The 20,580-nt window shown below is 41.7% G+C and overlaps 1 protein-coding gene across 1 annotated transcript in view; it reads right to left on the reverse strand.

Annotated features, from left to right (window-relative positions):
• The window catches only part of PKP1 (plakophilin 1), a 184,789-nt gene that overhangs the window by 21,180 nt on the left and 143,029 nt on the right, over positions 1 to 20,580 (reverse strand). The window contains exons 7-11 of the mRNA XM_069756477.1: positions 11,185 to 11,299; positions 10,933 to 11,091; positions 6,571 to 6,747; positions 4,404 to 4,557; positions 4,086 to 4,272 (exon numbers count right to left, since the gene is read on the reverse strand). Of these exons, the coding sequence (XP_069612578.1) occupies positions 4,086 to 4,272; positions 4,404 to 4,557; positions 6,571 to 6,747; positions 10,933 to 11,091; positions 11,185 to 11,299 (792 nt within the window). The remainder of the gene's footprint in view (positions 1 to 4,085; positions 4,273 to 4,403; positions 4,558 to 6,570; positions 6,748 to 10,932; positions 11,092 to 11,184; positions 11,300 to 20,580) is intronic.

Consider the following 20,580-nt stretch of genomic DNA (forward strand, 5'->3'; position numbering starts at 1 on the left):
GAGTATGTGGTGGAGAAGATTTTGGATTCTCGTATTTCGAGACGGAAACTCCAGTACCTGGTCAAGTGGAAAGGTTATGGTCAGGAAAATAATTCCTGGGTCTTTGCCTCCGATGTTCATGCTGCCGATCTGGTTCGTGCCTTTCATTTGGCTCGTCCTGGTCGGCCTGGGGGCTCTGGTGAGGGTTCTGTGACCCCTCCTTAAGGGGGGGTACTGTTGTGAATTCTGTTGTCAAGCTCCCTCCTGTGGTCATGAATGGTACTTCGGCTGGTTCTGTCCATGGGCTGCCTATGTTGGTTGTGAGGGAAGCTGCTGCTTCTGAGGTTCCTTCCACAGGTGACGAGGTTAATTCGTTTGCTGGCTGCTCTATTTAACTCCACTTAGATCATTGCTCCATGCCACCTGTCAATGTTCCAGTATTGGTCTAGTTCACTCCTGGATCGTTCTTGTGACCTGTCTTCCCAGCAGAAGCTAAGTTCCTGCTTGTTTTTCTTTAGTTTGCTATTCTTCTGTCCAGCTTGCTATTTTGATTTTTGTCTTGCTTGCTGGAAGCTCTGGGACGCAGAGGGAGCGCCTCCGCACCGTGAGTCGGTGCGGAGGGTCTTTTGCGCCCTCTGCGTGGTCTTTTTGTAGTTTTTTGTGCTGATCGCAAAGTTACCTTTCCTATCCTCAGTCTGTTCAGTAAGTCGGGCCTCACTTTGCTAAATCTATTTCATCTCTGTGTTTGTATTTTCATCTTTACTCACAGTCATTATATGTGGGGGGCTGCCTTTTCCTTTGGGGAATTTCTCTGAGGCAAGGTAACCTTATTTTTCTATCTTCAGGGCTAGCTAGTTCCTTAGGCTGTGTCGAGTTGCATAGGGAGCATTAGGAGCAATCCACGGCTATTTCTAGTGTGTGTGATAGGATTAGGGATTGCGGTCAGCAGAGTTCCCATGTCTCAGAGCTCGTCCTATATTATTTGTAACTATCAGGTAATTCCGTGTGCTCTTAACAACCAGGTCCATTATTGTCCTTACCACCAGGTCATAACAGGGGAGTACTCATTTGGCCGGTTATTGAGGCATACGCTGGGACAATCAGGAATAAAATAAATGTCCAATTTGGTTTATTAATACATAGCATAAACCGAATCTCAGGTACTTGGTAACATACAGCACCCTGTGCACTGTCTGGCAACCGTTCAACTCTACATTACCCACAGTCCTCGCTGAGCCTTGGTGTGCCTAACATGGATTAGTGTCCGTTAACTGTCCGTGACGACTGCACAGGTTTCCAGATACCTCTTATCCTCAGAGGCATCCTCTCTGGAGGTATACCACAGGCCTCCTCTTTCGGGCTCAGCCTAGCCAGTACTGCCCGTGCACAAACACACAGACTCCATCTTGGGTGTTCAGACACACCCCCTTGGGTGGGGTATGTATGTGACTGGACCCACCCATCTCTCCAAGTCACCTGGAAGCCTTGCCAATGTATAGTAACCCTCAGCAGTAGCTCTGCTGAGCAAAGCAAGCCCATTTTGAGGTATATAATATTTTTCAGCACTTTTTATTTAGGTTTTTCAGATGCAGAATGAACAAAAAACAGCAATTCAGCAATTGCTTTTATAGGCCTGCAAATCAGTTATCTTCCGGCGTCCCTGGTGTGGCTTTTGATTATAGACAGAACTCATGTGAAGTCACTTGTGCGTCCTGCTGATCTCTAGTTGGGACCTGGGTATTTATTTTTTGTTCCTTCATTTACGGTCGGAGGCAGCTTCACTATATGACATCTGGCTGTTTTGTGTCTGGAAAGTCGTGTTCACATGTTGCAGAAATATTGTCTTTTTTGTTTTCTGCAGTATTACTATTACATATTTATGGGTTTACGGTTCTCGTAATGGAGAAAAAAATATCATTCATGCCATTTTTTACACCATTTACTGATTACCGTAAATATTGTGATCATTGTATTATTCTGATCATTACAATTACAGGGACATTAAACATGTATGTGTTCTTAGCTGATCTGTGATGTTTATTTATTTTATTTTTTTAAAAAGGGCAGTAAAAATGACTATTGTAATTGGTTTTATTATTTTTTAGTAATTTTATAGGAAAAGAAATCTATATTTAATTTTCTCTTGTCTCTTGAGATCTCAGTCTGCGCATGCACGGCCTCGAAGGTAATTTTCCCAAAGTGCACCACAGTGAAAAGAATGGGAAGTACAGGGACTCCTAACATTTCTGAAATCCTGGAGCCTGCCACAGCCTCACACTGCCGCGCACTCCCTCCTCTCAGCCAGAGGCCCGCGGCATCACCCCACTCCTGTGCTGCCATCTTCCTGTACCAGTGACCCCGCTTCCTGGGACCTTTCTCCTCCACAGGGGCCCCCCAGTATGCTACTGTAAAAGCGAACTGTAAGGTGCACCATACCATCATTTTATTAAAATATTTTTTTTCCTATTTTTCTCCTTATTATTTGGGATGCATCTTATGGTCCAATGTGTCTTATAATGCGCAAAATAAGGTATTACTATGCACCAGTATAATCTGGATTCACCACCTACAATGCAGCTTCAACTATAGAAAATCCTCCCAGTAATGTCAGTGAAGCCTGTGGCTCATGTCTTAAGCTGCAGCCTGCAATGATAGAGGTTATGTGTTTGATTCCTATTTTTTAGTAATTATATAGCAAAACAAATTCTGACTTTTTCTTCACCTTTAGAATAAAGGGACATGAAAATACACTGCTATGTACAGATGTATCTCTATGTACCAGTATAATCTGCCTGTGGGTTCAGAGCCTGCACTGCAGCTTCAATCATTCAAAATGTACCCATTCTTATCACTACAGCTAGTTTTAGCTACTTTCTGAGATGAGGGACTGTGCGCTCGGTCTGGGTTTCGCTAAGAGTTCTTCTTTAGAATGGAGCAAAACTTTTTCTCCATTCTATAAACAATAATGTAACAAAACCCAGACAGAAACCATGGGACCCATCACTTTCTCTTTGCTTTGTTATGCAGCAAATCCATGTTGCACATTAATTTCACTTGTCTGTTCCTAAAACACGAAGGACAAATGGAATTTGTTAAGTACTGTAAAAGCATTTTTACAGATTTAATAGATTTAATACATATTTCTAATAGGCCTCTATATGCAGTATAATGGTCTCATGGCCCCGCTATATGCAGGTTAATGCCTCCATAGCCCTCTGTATGCAGTATAATGCTCTCATAGTTCTGCTATACTTAGAATAATGCCCCCAGCGCTGGCTTGCTACCGTTAAGGCAGTAAATGCTTGAGCAGCCTTAAGTGGGTATTGGGGACTCCCCTAGGGTAATAGACCTCTGCCCTCCAGCCCACCTTTGTTTATAAATGATGCTTCCTATATATAGGGCATTATACACATATAATGAGCAGTGTAGTTGTGAATCCAGCTCTGGGGTGAGATTACAGAAGCCACGTCCCTTATACATAAACAGCAATGGACTTCAGCTGTAACATGACTTGAAAGATAAAGGGATTCTCCCCAACTTTAAGATTATTCTGTATAGACCAAGGGTAAGGTGAAAGAATGTTGTACTCACCTGCTGGAACAGCCCTGCTCCTCCCCACTCTCTGAGTCCCCCTCTACTGTAGTTTGAGGATATCAACATTATCAACATGACTGTTGCCAAATTGTGACCATTGATTGGCGGCAGCCTTCACATTCCATTTGAGTGGAAACTCGTGGCTAGGATGGAGTATGAAGCATGCAGCTGATAAGTGGGAGCTGATTGGCTGCCATACTCACATTAGCCCTGTCCTTCTCCTGATGATGATGCCATAAGCCTGGCAGACGATATAAGCAAGTGCAGATGAAGAACGTTGGTCTGGGAGGCAAGCCAAAAAATGTATATTTAAATTACCCCACCTTTGGTCCATACGGAAAGACTTTAAAAGTAGAGGAAAACCACTTTAACCTGAAAGTCCATCCAATCTCCACATTGTGTACAGATTTTACCAGTGAATTAAGAGTGTGTGAATAAATAATGTCAGTGCGCATGGAATCTTATAAGTAAAAACAGGATGCACCATAAATAATTAGGACACAAATACTTACCCAGATTTGCACATGTTGACCAAATTTCCTACCAAATTTGTAGAAAGGCTTTGTTTTGCCAGCTGTGGCTGGGCCATTATAAGATTTCGCATGGTGTAACATGCAGAAGACAGAATATCCTCTGAGTTTGATGTATTTCCAGAAGTTTGTGACAAAAGTCGAGATACATCAGGAAGCAACTGAGTACCTGCAAATAAAGGTATATTAATAAAATTAACTAACTGAAAGTGTCATAACATAATTATGAAAATAATTATATGAAGTTAGTAAATGATGAATAAAAAAAAGCAAAACAAACAAGATAATATGGCGTCCTACCCATGCTCTTGTGAAGCGATGGATGACGGGACATGTTGCTAAGAAGTGATGTTCCTGTTTTAACTACATCAGAGTTTCCAGACTGGAGCAGACGTGCAATTTGGGGAAGTCCATTTTCTTTCAGTCCAATGATTTGACTCATTCCACTAGACATCTAGAAGAGAAACACAATGCAAAAAAACATAACACTAAATACATAATACTAAAATATAAATACTAAATACATACTAAATATTATAAACATTATGCTAAAGCCTTCAAAAAATCCTTTTAAAATGTATTTCATGGGATGATCCCATCACAAGAACAATACTTTTCCATACTTTTTTTAAACATGTTTTTTGGACTTATTTTTTCATATAAACTGTGAGTTACAAATCTTAATGGAGCATAACAATACTGGGTGCAGGGGTTGCCTTGAAGCCAAGGGGAGCCAATAGGTGAAAAATTAATATGACAAGACCAATAATATTACACCACGGTCACACCTTCAGTATTTGGTCAGTATTTTACATCAGGAGCGGGTGAAAAATGCAGAAGTGGTGACTTGTTTCTATTACACTTTTCCTCTTTTCACACAGACCGTCAATCCATCTGAAAAATTGTATGACGATTGATTGTATATGCAGTCAGTCAGTGTGCTGCCCATGGGCAACGGACAGTGCACGACCAAATACACAATCATCTGAATGAATCATAACTGTTAAAACTCTTTAAATAAATGTAACCCCTTCACAAAATAAGACATAATAGTATGTCCTCTGCTGGGTCCCCATGTAGGGAGTGAGCTCAGGTGCTGAGCCCGCTCCATACCCACCAGATGCAGCAATCATTACACAGCCGGCATATGCCCGTAACAGCAGCAACTGTACCTTGCTTTGATCGATGCTGTCTTATCAGTTAAATATTGCTGTCAATCACTGACAGCAGCATTTAAATTATGTAATTGCCAGTTTGAACATGCATCAGCTTTGTGTATCACAAAAATGTCATTGTGTTATGTGCATATTATATATATATTTTGTGCATGTGTGCAAAGTGTTAATGGTAATATGCTTATTTTATTGTATTGTGCTTAATGTGAATTTACATGTAAATGTGCATGTTTTTATATGGGTGAAGCTTGATAGTGGGGGCCAGACATAAGTCCTGCACCGGGGCCCTTCAATATCAGTGTCTGCATTGTCTAACCGTACTGTGAAGTGCTGTCCAATCAACTTTGCTGCATAAAATTAAATCTATGTATTTTCCCCTACATCATGCTGTTTTCAGGTTATATAAAAACTTCCCTTGAAACACATATCAGGCCAAATATCACAGGGATTTGAAGAAGCTAGTATGACTTTAATAGGAGAATGAAGATAGCAGTGATGAAAGTCTTTGGCAGGCCCCTGGTTGCCATGATAACCCATTGGTGCCTCACAACCCCATTGCATGGGGCAATGAGGTATAGTGGTCATGAGCACCTGTCTCTGCACCATTTAAATACTGTTAATGATTGGCAAAGGTATTACAATGGTTAACAGCAGTGCTTGGAGCTCAGCTTCGACCCTAGCTATTAGACAGCCATGTCCTATTCAACATGTCAGCGCCAAGAAAGGTCTTGGTCACCTGTAATTCGTTATTGCAAGATTTTTTCATTTGAGGCGATTTGAAGGGCCAGGTGTACAGTAACAAGCCATAAACATTACAGAGACTCCGAGAGGACATACAGCAAGAAATTCAGGCTATGACTCCAGACGTCCTGCGAAATACATTCAACAATATGGAACGGCACATCCTGGCATGCTTTAATGTGAATGGTGAACATTTTCTACGTCTGCTTTAAAGCATCAGATTCTCATGAACCAAGGTACCTACAGTCCAAATTTCAGTATGATTGATCATCTCCTTTAGAAGTTACAGCAATTTTTTCTGGGTAAAGTAGCGAGAGACTCACCTTGTATTTTGTTGTCAGAGTGTATAATAAAAACAAGATAAACACAAAATGCCAGTATGCAGTACCTGACTTTGTAACCAAAAGATTACAAAAAAGGAACAATAAAAGGGTGATCTGTTTATAACAGATACAATAATAATATATTAATTATCATATATTAATATATATAATTAGTAACAATTATGCAATAATACAATCTCATACTGTTTTAACGTTTAGGTTACTTACTGATCCTTTGCTAGCAGTAAGATTTTGTAGAGCTCCAGCACAAGCCTCCAATGTTGAGTCCTTCTTGCTCTGTCCTAGAAGAGACAGGTAAGTCCTAATGGCGTTCGAGTGGGACAGAAGACCAGACCCTGTAGGATTGGCATCCTCTTCTGGAAGTGGTAACTCAAAATTATTATTCTGCAACAGAAGAAAAAGAAAAACTCAACAAAGCAGTGAAATTGATGGACTTTCATTAGGTCTCCACAACAGGGCATTTCAAAGTATCCTAATGCTAAGATTTGTGTTAAACTTCCCAAGTGTCACGATAGCTTGTCAATGTCAAGCATTCTAAGAGATGCAAATTCTTCTAAAGGTACATTAGATCTGAACACTGATGCAAGGTGTTCAACTCAGAAGCATAGTTACAAGCATAGGTATAGCAGGAAGGAGCATAGGAGAGAAAGGGTTGCAATTCCGTATGGCCTCCAGACTTGAACAAAACCCTGAGGAATTATCAAGGAGAAGAATTGCAGAAGGGACAGAATTAGGCAGTGCCCCGGATCAGGTGACAAAGATGAAATCAGTCTCCAATATAAAGGTCAGCACACCAAAATGAGGGAGGATTTGGCACCAAGAGAGGTGGCAGACGCTCCCATAGCTAAGGTAGTAGGCCGCCGCTGGTCAAGCACCAAAGATCTGAGCTATGCCGGTCAAGGTACAGACTACGTTCAATGATGGTCAAGCGCCGAAGACCCAAACAATGCCGGTGAAGGTTCCTGACTTAGACAAAGCCAGTCAACAGTCAAAGACCAGCCCCCACCAAAAGACCTGAGCTACGCCGGTCAAGGTAAGACTACGCTCAATGATGGTCAAGCGCCGAAGACCCAAACAATGCCGGTGAAGGTTCCTGACTTAGACAAAGCCAGTCAACAGTCAAAGACCAGCCCCCACCAAAATGGATGAACACCAAAAAGGCCCTGGAAAAACCTGGCCAGATACTCCAGCCTGGGCCAGTGATCGAAGGAGACATGTGATATGGGGCATCACTTCCAGCACAGACTTATGCTACTGGGATTGGGAAGGGGGAGGGCTGAGGATGAGAAGGTGTCCAGCTGATGTTAGATCAGCTCAGAGAGAATTGATAGACTTTGTAAGAAAAACAAGCTGCTAGTGAGACAGAGAAATGGCCCTCATGAAGGCCCAGAAAGCTGCAAGAGACTGTTCCACCGAATACTGGGCTTCCTCTTCTCCCCCACTTAGAATTAGCTTGGACTGCAGACTCTGAGCTGATACTGAAGATTTCTGTTGTATACGAATCCAAATACCTCTGTTACATAATTTTTTGTCAGTATCTTCAGTGTCCTTGTTTCTAGTTCATATTAGTAATACAATAAATAAATTGTTGTTTTTGCCTGGTGATTGCGCATTTAGTTATCTGCTTACATAGGCATAGAGAAGTTTTCATCTCAGGCATTTATGACATATGAACTGGTGATGCTGTAACATTCTGGGTAAATAAATGGTGGCATCAGATTCAGCACCACAATATTCAGCCAACATCCCACTGCAATATCTGGAAGCAGGGAAACCACTAAACCACTGATCCACCCATTCAAACCTTTGGAAGACATGACCAATGCTCTTATGGAGTTTCACAGTGGGAAGGGGCTCGGTATTCGGATGACGACATGTCGCTAGGGTAGCCAGGAACGCAACAAAGGCGCCAAGGCCTGCTATGGATTTATACCAAAGTCACAGCCTAAAAGATTGTCAGTTAATTAGACAGGCAATAATGTTTTGGTATAATGAGTATACCAAATAGAAGAGAAGTGATATAGGACAGGATTTTTCAATTTTGTACGTAGACCTCCTGTTCTTTCAAGAGTCATAACTTTGTTTATTTTTCATCCCACATAGCCATATGAGGTTTTGTTTTTGTGGGACAAGTTGTACTTCACCATCCATTTCACCTTTCATTGTATTGAAAAATGGGAAAAAATATCGAAAAATGCTATGTATAAAAGGTGAGAACAGTGCATCTGTGAGCTAAAATAAAAAAATCAATGTGTACATTAGCAATGAAAACACCTGCGCTGTCTTGATTCCAAATAATTGATCAGTGAGATTGAATTGTTTGCCTTGTTTTTTAGGAAGTATGATATCAATTTTATTTAGTAATTCAATCATATTTATATATATATATTATATATATTTAACATATACATTTGTATGAATATATTATTTCTGCACAGTTTTTTTAAACATAGAGAATAAAGTAGTTTAGCTCCCTTTCTCGACAGGGCAATTTTTTGTTTTTGCTCTTTTGTTTTTCCTTCCCCTTATTCCATGTCCCATAACTTTTTTATTTTTCAATTGACATGATCATGTGAGGGCTTTTTTTTGCAGGGTGAGATGTATTTTTTAATTACTTTAAATCATTTTATCATGCGAAGTAGTGCAAAGCGGGAAAAAAATCCAAATGTGGTGGAATAGCAAAAAACACAATTCTGCAATTGCTTTTTTTTTTTTTACAAAGTTCTTTTTACAGTAAAAATTACTTGGCAATATAATTCTCCAGGTCAGCATGATTTATGCAGATACCAAGCATGTATATTTTATTTTTATTTAAGTGGTGAAAAAAAAAAAAAAACGCTTGTGTCGTAATTTTCCAAGATCCATAACGTTTTCAATTTTCGGGATATGGACCTGTGTGAGGCATTGTATTTTGTGACCCAAGTTGATGTTTTGATTACATATACATATTTTGTTTTGCTGTTGTGGAGGCCAAAAAACCCTGCAATTTTGGCTTTTCAATTTTATCTCATTACGTCGTTTTACAATTAGCACTAATTTATTTTATATTTTGACTTTTACAAAAGCACTGATACCAAATATGTGTATTTTTATTTTATTTTGTTATTTCTTAATTTTTAATGGAGGAAAAGAAGGTCAATTTGAACTTGTTTTATTTTTTTCATATTTTTTAAAAACTTTTTTCCACTTTTTACTGTATTTAACAGTCCCCTTAGGGGACTTGAAGCTGTAATAGTCTGATCGCATATGCTATACATTGCAGTACATCAGCAATTCTATGTATAGAGAAAATCACAATGTCCTGTAAACGCCGGCTAAACGCTGGCTTTCACAGGAGTAATGTAATGACAGGCACGGGGTTCTTCAGCAGACCGATGCTGTCATAGCAACCAATCTGCATCCCACGATCATGTTATGAGTGCGTTGATGAGCGTGTGGAATGAAGTACTAAACTCCGGGTGCATGTTAAACATTGACAGTTACATTTAACAGGTTAATAGTGGCGGGATGTCATGTGTCGGGAAAGATGAGGGCTCGGCGTACGAGTACGTAATATGACAGCAAGAGGTTAATGTTGCTGTAGGCCTCTTGGCAGCCTCTTGGACCAGTTTTCATTTGGTCTTTTTATCAGTATTTGAGGGACGCCCAGACGTAGCCTGGGAGCACAGAATGAGTCATGTCAGTGGATATTATGCATTGTTATGTTGTATTCTGTGCTCCCAACCTGCAGCTTCACGGCTTGTATGTGACATGCCAAGATGTATGGAGAGAAGCTATGAATATTACATACTAGCTTTAAAGAAGCAGACATAGAGCACATGGAGGCACAACACAAAATGAGCCATGACAGTACAAACAGGCATACAATCAACCTCAAGCATGGCCAGAAGAATGGCCTACCTAAAAACCAGCACTGCAGGGAAGGAGGCTTGATCAGTTTGATAGCTTGAATCCTGAGCAAGAAACAAGCAATTCCCTCATATCTGTGACTTCGCAACACAGAAAGGACTGTGAGTGCTCAGCAGCAGAATCTGTATCACACTAAATACTTTTAAGAAACACATAGAGTATAAATTGGAAACAGTAATATGAATATGTGTCGTTTTCATTTTAGTGGTTAGAATTTTATATATTTATAGCTTTAAATAGATACACGGTCATCTATTTCAACTTGTTACCCAACATATTGATCCGTAGGAAGGCAAAACCGTGATGAGGTAGATGCTAAGTGCTGTTGTTAGGAAAAATCAGACTAGTTCCCTATATCAACGTCCCATCACAAGCTATAGCACTCATACCTGTAATACTAGGCATGAGCGAACTGTCACTCAAAGTGTTGGAGCACTGCAGAGCAGTGATGTGAACAGTCACTGTAGCCACTCCATGCCTGAAAGTGAATGGCTCCCGGGAGGCAATAAGTTTACCCCCATATCTGTACTTTCAGTAAGGTGACAAGGCAGTATTATAATGCTATTTATTGTAAGATTAATCCTAGATCTAAAAGGTAAATAACATTTTCTGAGCTGACAGATTCCCATTAAGACTAAAACTAGTCACATCTTTGTTTACCTGTATTTTGTCGCTTTTGTTGCTGAAGCATCCTGTAGATGTCTTGTTGGTTTGCTGGTTATTCCTCATTTGCTCATTCAGTTGTGTATACTTATTTGGCACTTCTGAGTCCAAATGGTAAGACAGATTGTGAAGAATACAGGCACAGTTCTCAACGGACTAAAATGAAGCAAACATAGAGAAATAATAAATAATAAAAAAAAATAATCTATAATTTTTTAGAGACAAGCTAATATCAGATGCAAATATTACCTTGTCATCAGCACAATGAGCAGCCACACGCTGCTGAATATAATGCATTAGTGAGTCCACTAGCCCTGGAGTATTGCGCATAGCCTGTCGTCCAACATCTGCAGAGCTAAGGTTCCTGATGGAAATATTAAAACATCAGTCTAGAAAATGGAAAAATCTTTTAAAAGGAAGAATGTAGTAGAAACAAATATGTTTGTATTTTTGTAATATCTGAATGATGAAAACATATTTTCACAAATAGTTCACTGTAATGTTAAACTTCTGCCATTATAAATTTACATGCATAAAATTGAATCACCCTCATCCTCTGTATGTGATTGGCGTATATCCTCAGGTATTTTAAACTCCAAAAAGGTCTATTCCTGCTTCATCCAAAAGTAGAACTCAGGGATAACTTGGGGCATCAAACATTAACAACTGTCCAGTAATTTCTTGTTTATGGCCAAATTAACCTCTTAAGGGCAGAACCTACTTTGACCTTGGGACAAAGCCAGATTTTTCAAATCTGATATGCATCTTTGGGAACATTGGCTCATGGCCAGTTATCACATGGGATTAATTTCTTATTCTAATATATGCCTCTCTAACATATGCCACTAGAATACCAGCTTGTATTTGGGGATGTGTCTTTTTGTCACATAGTTGCATGTAGAATTACTATATTTTACTGATGTCCATATGCATCGAGTATCACACTTTTTATGCAGTCTGCAGCTTCCTCTAACATCAGAAATGGGAGCTAACTCTTATAATTGCTATTTAGCACTTAGATTCCTATTTCATTAGTGATCACAAAGTAAAACACTTCAACATATCTGTTTGTCAGATATTTAGTAGAAGGGCTGTGTGAAGAATATGGGGGGATTTAATATCATGCCAACAAAATGTACCGTATCCGGTCCGAGATTACAATCCTCCTTCAAAATGTGAAGCTGAAACAGGACACCTGGCTCAGCAGGTGGTCCAGCCTCATCAGCTTTAAAAAGAAAAAACTCACACCCCCACTTAGTTTGTACCAAGGATCTGATGACAGGATGACCCCCTGCTGCACGCTGTGTAACTGCTTAATTCATGTTCCCCAGGTTAAATTGGAATTTTATAGGGACATCCTAGCTATATATTGGTTACATTTTCAAGATCTCGGGAACTGACTGACCACCTGCCAAGGTCTCGATTTTTCCTAGCACTCCAGGGTGGGGAGATATGTAGAATGTTGAATAGAAGCCAGATAGCAAAGCTGTGTTTGGTCTCCAAGCGTCACTGGGACCTGACCAGATCCGATTGCGCCAAAATCAACAGTTATGACCTTCCATTAAGAAGGTATGATCCATCATAGGTTTTGGAGCTTCAGCTACCAAGAGTCCAAGGCCGCGAGGACTAGAACCATCCCAGGGATGATAAAGGAAGTGACCGATCCAAGGGGTTAAATGCTCTTGTGAGGCTGTGTGGCTCTGCTCTTATTTTTCTTGGGGTTCACTTCTGAGGAAGGGGGGGGGGGGTCATGAAATCTATCATGTTGGAAGGAACTGGAAACAGCTGGCACTCCACAATCCCCATGTGGTCCAGCTCTAAGGATGATCATCAAGCCGGTAACTGACATGTTCCATATGCTTACACCTTGTGTACTACCACCTGTATTTGCACATCTGACCATTATATACAGTATATATAACCATTGTGTATAAAGTGTTTTGTCTAGAGTGCTCTTGGGGGATTAAATATATAATTTATGGTTGGGCTGCTCTTTTGTCTTGATTCACAAATCCACAAGTCCGTGTTCTCAGTTTAACTTCACAAGCTACAAGGGCTGGTTTCTGGCCCGCTATAATCTTGTTAATGGACCGGGATTATATTAAAGCGGAACTGGTGACAGACCTTCCAGGTTGGCAAGGCTCTTGTGCCAACACTGCATTTAATCTCAATTAACATACATATTATTTCAGTAGGTACAGGGACATGAGGTAAGGTACCGTCACATTAAGCGACGCTGCAGCGATATAGACAACAAGCTGATCGCTGCAGTGTCATTGTTTAGGTCACTAGGAGACGTCAAACACCGGCAGAACGATGCAGGAGCGATCCAGTGACGTAATTATTGTTCTCGCTGGTTGTTAGCTCCATGAAAACCCATTGCTGGCATTGTTGCTTTTGCTGTCAAACATGACGATACACGCCGACCTGACGACCAAATAAAGTTCTGGACTTCTAGCTCCGACCAGCGATGTCACAGCGGGATCCTGATCGCTGCTGCATGTCAAACACAACGAGATCGCTATCCAGAACGCTGCAATGTCACGGATCGCTGTCGTTCTCGTTGGAAAGTTGCTCAGTGTGAAGGTACCTGTAGAGTTCATGTGAGAATGACTGTTGATTCTTATTGTAATTGAATTAATGTTTAATTGCAGCCATTTGTTGATTGGCTGCTGATTAGTTATTGTATCTGTCCTAGTATTGCAGTTCTAGTATTGTTCTACTATCTTTGGGAAACCAAGTCACGTTTGAATGTTTGTTAATATGTTGATGACCCATTTATGCTCTGCAATATGAAGGACAATCTGTGCATGCTGTGGAATACTCCAGAAGTGAGGGATGGCCTCCTTCCAACTTCTCCCAAGCCTGTGGTGAAAGACTGATTGAGAAGTTGTGCACCATAAAAAGGAGGATCTTCCTATGTTCAGAGAGACTACATTACAGAAGCCATGGCATCATGGCTCCAACTGAAGAAATACAGAGCTGCCTCATTGACCATCACTGAACCCTCAAAGACGTTTAGAGAATCCAGGTTGGGACAATCAAGTCACCTGGCCTCATACATCAATGGACTGTCAGTTTTCTAAGCTTATTATTACCTTCTCGCTGTGGGGGCCCACTAAAAGTGGGGAGCCACTGGTGGGGGTATTCGGCACTGGAAGCAGCTCTAATCCTGGTGAGTCAGCGGAAGAGTGAGACTCTGTAATTTGCACCATCTTGGGTATTTGCTGAGACTCTTCTATATGCTATTGTGTGCTGGTGGTTAAATAAATTATTGCCACACTGTTTTACCCTCTCCCTGTGTTGTCTGAGTAGTGTTCTGCCCACGGGGAGAGTGGGAGTTCAGTGGTATGAGCCCTAGTTCATACAGTTGTTCTAAAAACAGCTGGGCCACCCGACGAGAGCACCCACTAACCCTGTATCTCTACATCTCTGTTTCACTGGTGCTAGGGAAGGGGGCCTCTCAACCTCTCAGAGTTATGAGTGGGCATTGTGCCATGCCAGCAGCTGTGTAGGCCACCCTCTCTCACTCCCTGTGCTTCCCTGTGGACATGTGGACAGTGGGTGTCTGTGTAAAACTGTGCCAATCCACCCCTGTACCCCTGAAGTGATGGGGAACATCAAGTTTTTTAAAGTGGTGAGACCGTACTGTGTGATCCTTTCGACATAATAGTGACATCAGTTGGGGCTGCCAAGGGCGGTTCATCACAGCCTGCAAAAACACTCAACTTCTGTAAAGCTAATTTTCATCAGCTAAGAGATAATCTAGATGCAATAAACTAAAATAACATCCTCAAAATTTAAAGTACACAAAGAAAATTGGCCAATTTTATAAGTATTTTGAATAGTAAAATACACTCCTCAACATTGAAATTGCAAAACCAAGAGGAAAAGTTGTGGCATTATGGAAATCACAAGATAGACGTGTTAGTGATATGCAAAAGATGAAAAAATGTAAGCAAAATTTACAAAACATCTTTATTCAGTATTGAGAATAAGCACCATGTGCAGAAATACACGCACATGTATGACTTGGCATGCTATCAATAAGGTTATTAATGATGTCCTGATAGAGTTGATTGGAACGATGTTTGGTGCTAGCACCACGCCAGATCCCTGCTCTGACAGACAGGGTCTCCGGCATGTCACTTCACTCACCCACGCTGCGGTCGGTTCCTTCCTTCCCCATGCTCTGCATGTGTCCAGCAGAGCTTTCAGCCGGGCTCCCAGCCATGTCCTTAGGGCACGTGCGTGTGCTCCCGCCCTCTTAAAGGGCCAGCTAGTGCACTTACTATTTCTTCGCCAACCAATGGCTGTGGGTCATTATGTATATATTGCTTCCTCCTCACTGGGGTGGTGCCTGAGTATCCTTCCTATTCTGCAGTCTAAGTTGCGTAAGGTTGCGTACCAGTTCCTGCTGCACTCTGGTGCAGATCTTGCCTGATGCACTCTGATGCAGATCCTACCTGCTTCACTCTGATGCAGATCCTACCTGCTGCACTCTGATGCAGATCCTACCTGCTGCACTCTGATGCAGATCCTACCTGCTGCACTCTGATGCAGATCCTACCTGCTGCACTCTTATTCAAGCTCTGCCTGCTGCACTCTGATACCAACTAAACCTGCCTGCTGCACCATACAGTCTGTCCTACTGAGTCCAGCTGCTGCGCGTCTGCTGGTCTGTCCTGCAGTGGCACCTGGCATTCATCGGGAGCCAAGCCTAACCTCACCATCAGAGGCTCTAGTGAACAGTTCAGTGCTCGCTTAGTTACGCCCCTCCAGGCTCTTCGCGATTCGTGGCACAGTGGTTCCACAAACCATGTGCGTGATACATGGAGAATTAAATTCAAGTTGAATTTCCAGAAATTTGCAGGTACCAGAGAATTTGAACAGTATGCAACCACCATCTTTTTCATCTACAAAAAATAAACCTGCACATACTGGTGACATGCACAGTCTGATGAACCCTTATTGCAGACTGTCTGCTACATTATGTTTCATGGCTTGATGTTTTGGACCTTAAAGATTATATATTTTTCCCTTGAGCAAGTGGAAGTTAAGTACTAGGTCAATACATGAGCAAAATGTCTAAATGTTTAAGGTATACCACTAGATATGGCTTTAGACATATTCACAAATAAATATGTGTGTTTTGGTACCCAGGGCTCCAGTATAGAATAACACCATGTTGCCAGTCAATAACCAGGTTATGTTCACTTATTCAAGGCATGCCCAAGACCACAGTCATTCAACAGGTTATCGAGGACAAAAAAATTTACAGATTCTAAATTTAAAACCCCAGTGAGCAGAGACACCTCCTTCGTGACTTACTTCACCACGTCCTGGATGAGAGGTGCATCATCAATAGCAGTGACTTTCATAGGAAAACATAATTTTAGCAAGGGTAAACAAAGATGGGCGTCTCCGGTCCGCTGCGGCGCCTCCCATCTTCATTACAAGACGTCCTCTTCTGATCTTCAGCCACGGCTCCAGCGCAGGCGTACTTTGCTCTGCCCTCTTGAGGGCAGAGGATAGTACTGCAGTGCGCAGGCGCCGGAAAGGTCAGAGGCCCGGCGCCTGCGCACTGCAGTACTTTGTCTGCCCTCAACAGGGCAGAGCAAAGTACGCCTGCGCCGGAGCCGTGGCTGAAGATCAGAAGAGGACGTCTTGTAATGAAGATGGGAGTCGCCGCAGCGGACCGGAGACACCCATCCGACCTGACCAGCAGCGGGACCGCCCCTGGGTGAGTATAATATAACGTCTTTTTTTCCTCTTTCAGGTAACATCGGGGGCTTATCTACAGCATTACAGAATGCTGCAGATAAGCCCCTGATGCCGGTGGGCTTACCTCACCCGCGATTTTTGGGGTGACAGGTTCCCTTTAAGTCATCAGATGGGCTTAAGGAATATAGCATCAGAGACCACATCACTTGCAGCACCACGTATGTGGTCTACTATGCGGTTTGTCCGTGTGGACTCATATACGTGGGCCTAACGTCACGCGAATTGCGTATTCACATTCGCGAACACGTTAGGGATATCGAGGCGGCTCGTGATGTGGCTGATATCAATTCCCTCAAAACAATCCCGATACATTTTCGCTTAAAGCATAAGTGTAATTCAGCTGGCTTTCAAGCTTGGGGGATTGATAGAGTTCATTCTGGCATAAGGGGAGGTGATATGAAGCGTGTGCTTGCTCAAAGAGAATGCAGGTGGATCGCTATACTTGATACTGTCACCCCTGCAGGTCTCAATGAGCAGCTGAGTTTTAGTTCCTTTTTGTGAAGAATAAATCCCGATTTGCTACTTTGTTTTTGTGTGTTTATATATTTTTTGTGTTGCTTCTATTAATTTATTTTTATTTTCATTTTCGTTTTTAATTTTAGTCATTTAGTGATCAAGTTACTGTACCATCATGTGTGAAGCAATTGAACTGTCTTTGGGCCAATTTTGGAATCATGAATGCCTCCAATATTTTCAACTATCTGGTTCTGATTTGGAATCACACACTTTGCACCACTTCATCGTTATTAATTGTATTTTTATGTGTATTTAATTAATATGTTATTTGTAATTATGGCTCTGTATTGTACATATGTCTTGTTATGATTGTCACTCAAATGTGGATGTGATGGTTTCCATCCTTATGTATTCAGATTTATCGCCACTTTATTGCACTATCTTCACTTTATAACTGGGGCATACATACCCGGTTCTATCACTCTGGTGTCCAATGTGCGCATGTCTCCGGATTGCGCGGTCCAGGGCATCCCAGAAGGCGCTGGGTAGTGACGTGTGCGTGTCAGCACTTGTGTGGGCGATGGCCCAGGTGACACGCAGTTATCGGCACGCCCTGCCGGAAGTGATGCAATACCTGGCGTGTACTTCCGGTTACATGCGCCGTGATCATGGACACCTGGAGAGGAGGTATTTATATGTGGCCCACTGTGTAGCACACTACCGCACCTTGAAAAAGCTGAGCGAGACGCGCGTCGGTGTTGGCGTGGCGCGTGTCCAGACTCAGTTACACTATGGGTAAGCAAGGTTAAGATGGGGGAACGGGGGCTTTATTCACTGCGCGCGCATTCTTTCCACTGCTGTTGCGGTGTTATACTGTTTATGCCCTGCACTATTTGGTTCCCCTGGATATAATATGCACTAAGCACTTTATGTATCTGTCCATTTGTGTTTCTGCTTGTCTGGACATTGGTAGCCTTCACTACCTGATCCCAGTCCGTCTTATTATTATCTTGTTTATAAGTAATAAATTTACCTTTTTCAACTCTAATTGGACGTTGTTACTTCTTTTTAAATCATGATGACAACCCGAAACATTCAAATGACCATTATCAAAAGTTCACATACCCTGGTGATTTTGGCCTGATAACATGCACAGAAGTTGACACAAATGGGTTTGAATGGCTACTAAAGGCAACATCCTCACCTGTGACCTGTATGCTTGTAACCAGTGTCTGTGCATAAAAGCTGAGTGAGTTTCTGGGATCCAACCAGACTCTTGCATCTTTCATCCAGCCACTGACATTTCTGGATTGTGAGTCATGGGGAAAGCAAAAGAATTATCAATGGATGTACCGGAAAAGGTAGTTCAACTGTATAAAACAGAAAAGGGATACAAAAAGATACCCAAGGAATTGATAATGCCAGTCAGCAGAGTTCAAACTGTGATTAGCAAATGAAAAATCAGGGGCTCTGTAAAAACAAAACCACGATCAGGTATACCAACAAAAATGTCACCACAACTGCCAGGAAAATTGTTCGGGATGCAAAGAGAAACCCACAAATAACACCAGCTGAAATACAGGACTCTCTAAAAACTAACGGTGTGGCTGTTTCAAGATGCACAATAAGAGAAGAATAAGAGAAGAAAAATGGGCTGCTTGGTCGAGTTGCCAGAAGAAAGCCATTACTGCACAAATGCCACAAAGTATCTCGCCTACAATACACAAAACAGCACAGAGACAAGCATCAAAACATCTGGAACAAGGTCATTTGTAGTGAAAAGACCAAAATTTAACTTTTTGGCCACAACCATAAACGTTACATTTGGAGAGAGGTCAACAAGGCCTGTGATAAAAGGAACACCATTCCTACTGTAAAGCACGGAGGTGGATTGCTGATGTTTTGGGGATGTGTGAGCTACAAAGGCACAGGAAACTTGATCAAAGTTGAAGGAAAGATGAATGCAGCACGTTATCCACAAAAACTGGAGGCAAATTTGTACTCATCAGTACTTGTACATTCCAATATGACAACAATCCAAAACACAAGGCCAAGTTTATCTGTCATTGGCTGCAGCAGAACAATGTGAAGAATCTGGAGTCGCCATCTTAATCTCCTGACCTCAATACCATTGAGCCACTCTGGGGAGATCTCAAGTGCGCAGTTCATGCTAGACAGCCCAGGAATTTACAGGAATTGGAGGCTTTTTGCCAAAAAGAGTGGGCAGCTTTACCTGAGAAAGCAAAGAACCTCATCCACAACTATCACAAAACACTTCAAGTTGTCATTGATGTTAGAGGAGGCAATACACGGTATTAAGAAATGGGGTATGTGAACTTTTGATCAGGGTCATTTAGATTTTTAGGGTTGTCATTATGATTTCAAAAGAGAAACCACAGAAGTTTGACAGTAAATGGCTTCACCCAACTACTAACCATGAGGGGAAAAAAAGTTTTGGTGTCATTATCCATATTCTCTAAAAAAAGGCCAAGAGAGCAAAAATTCTGACAGGGTATGCAAACTTTTGAGCACAAATGTCAATAAATATTACTTTCAGACCACCCATTTAAGGTGCTCCTGCAGAATATCACAGATCAATGCATTTGCACTCACCCTAAGGGCACAGTCAGGCAACCGTATAAATCAGACTGCAGTTCTCGGACTGGCAGCCAGCTCTCCTGATTTGAGTGTGACAGCTGCATAGAAATACATGAAGCTGTCACGCTCAGGTTGAGAGAGCTGCCGGTCTGACTGCGACCTAACTATGCAGGTACTAACCACTACAACAATTTTCAATGTGATTCAGCACTGGTGCAGCACAATCTAATGTAGACCTTTTTCTGTCTCTATATGGACTGATCTGTGCACTCTGACCTCCTCCTCTCCCTATACTGTAGAATCCTAAATCCTTGGCCAGCCCTCCTCTTTTTTACCTTTTTGATAATCCCCCCCAATATGTGATAGTTGCTGGGCATTATGGTGACGCCCATGCAGTTGCGCCCAACGAAATAAGCCTGCTCCTTAGAAGTGTGAGAAATGGCAGAAGTTTTTTGGGGGTCAATCCTTGCGAATGGAATTGTAAGCTGTTTGAATGTGTAAATTAGTTTTTTTGTGGATTGATCTGCTCATCTTTAGTGCTGTCAGCTCAGAACTAGCCAAAATCATTGGGACCCAGCTGCACCCATCTACTGTTTAGAGAAGTCTGTTCAGAAGATGCCTTAAAGGCAGTTAGAAAGTCATATTTTCGACATAGAAATGAGAAAAAAAATTCAAATAACAGAAGGCAGTTTGTTCATAGAAGAACTGGAGAACAGTACAATAATGAAAGTTTGCAGGCAACAGTGAAGCATGGCGAGCCTGCACTCCATCAAATGGTGTTAGGTTTTGGTCAGTATTAATGGTGTA

This window comes from Ranitomeya imitator, chromosome 3, assembly GCF_032444005.1.
Source record: "Ranitomeya imitator isolate aRanImi1 chromosome 3, aRanImi1.pri, whole genome shotgun sequence".
Taxonomy (NCBI): Eukaryota; Metazoa; Chordata; class Amphibia; order Anura; family Dendrobatidae; genus Ranitomeya; species Ranitomeya imitator.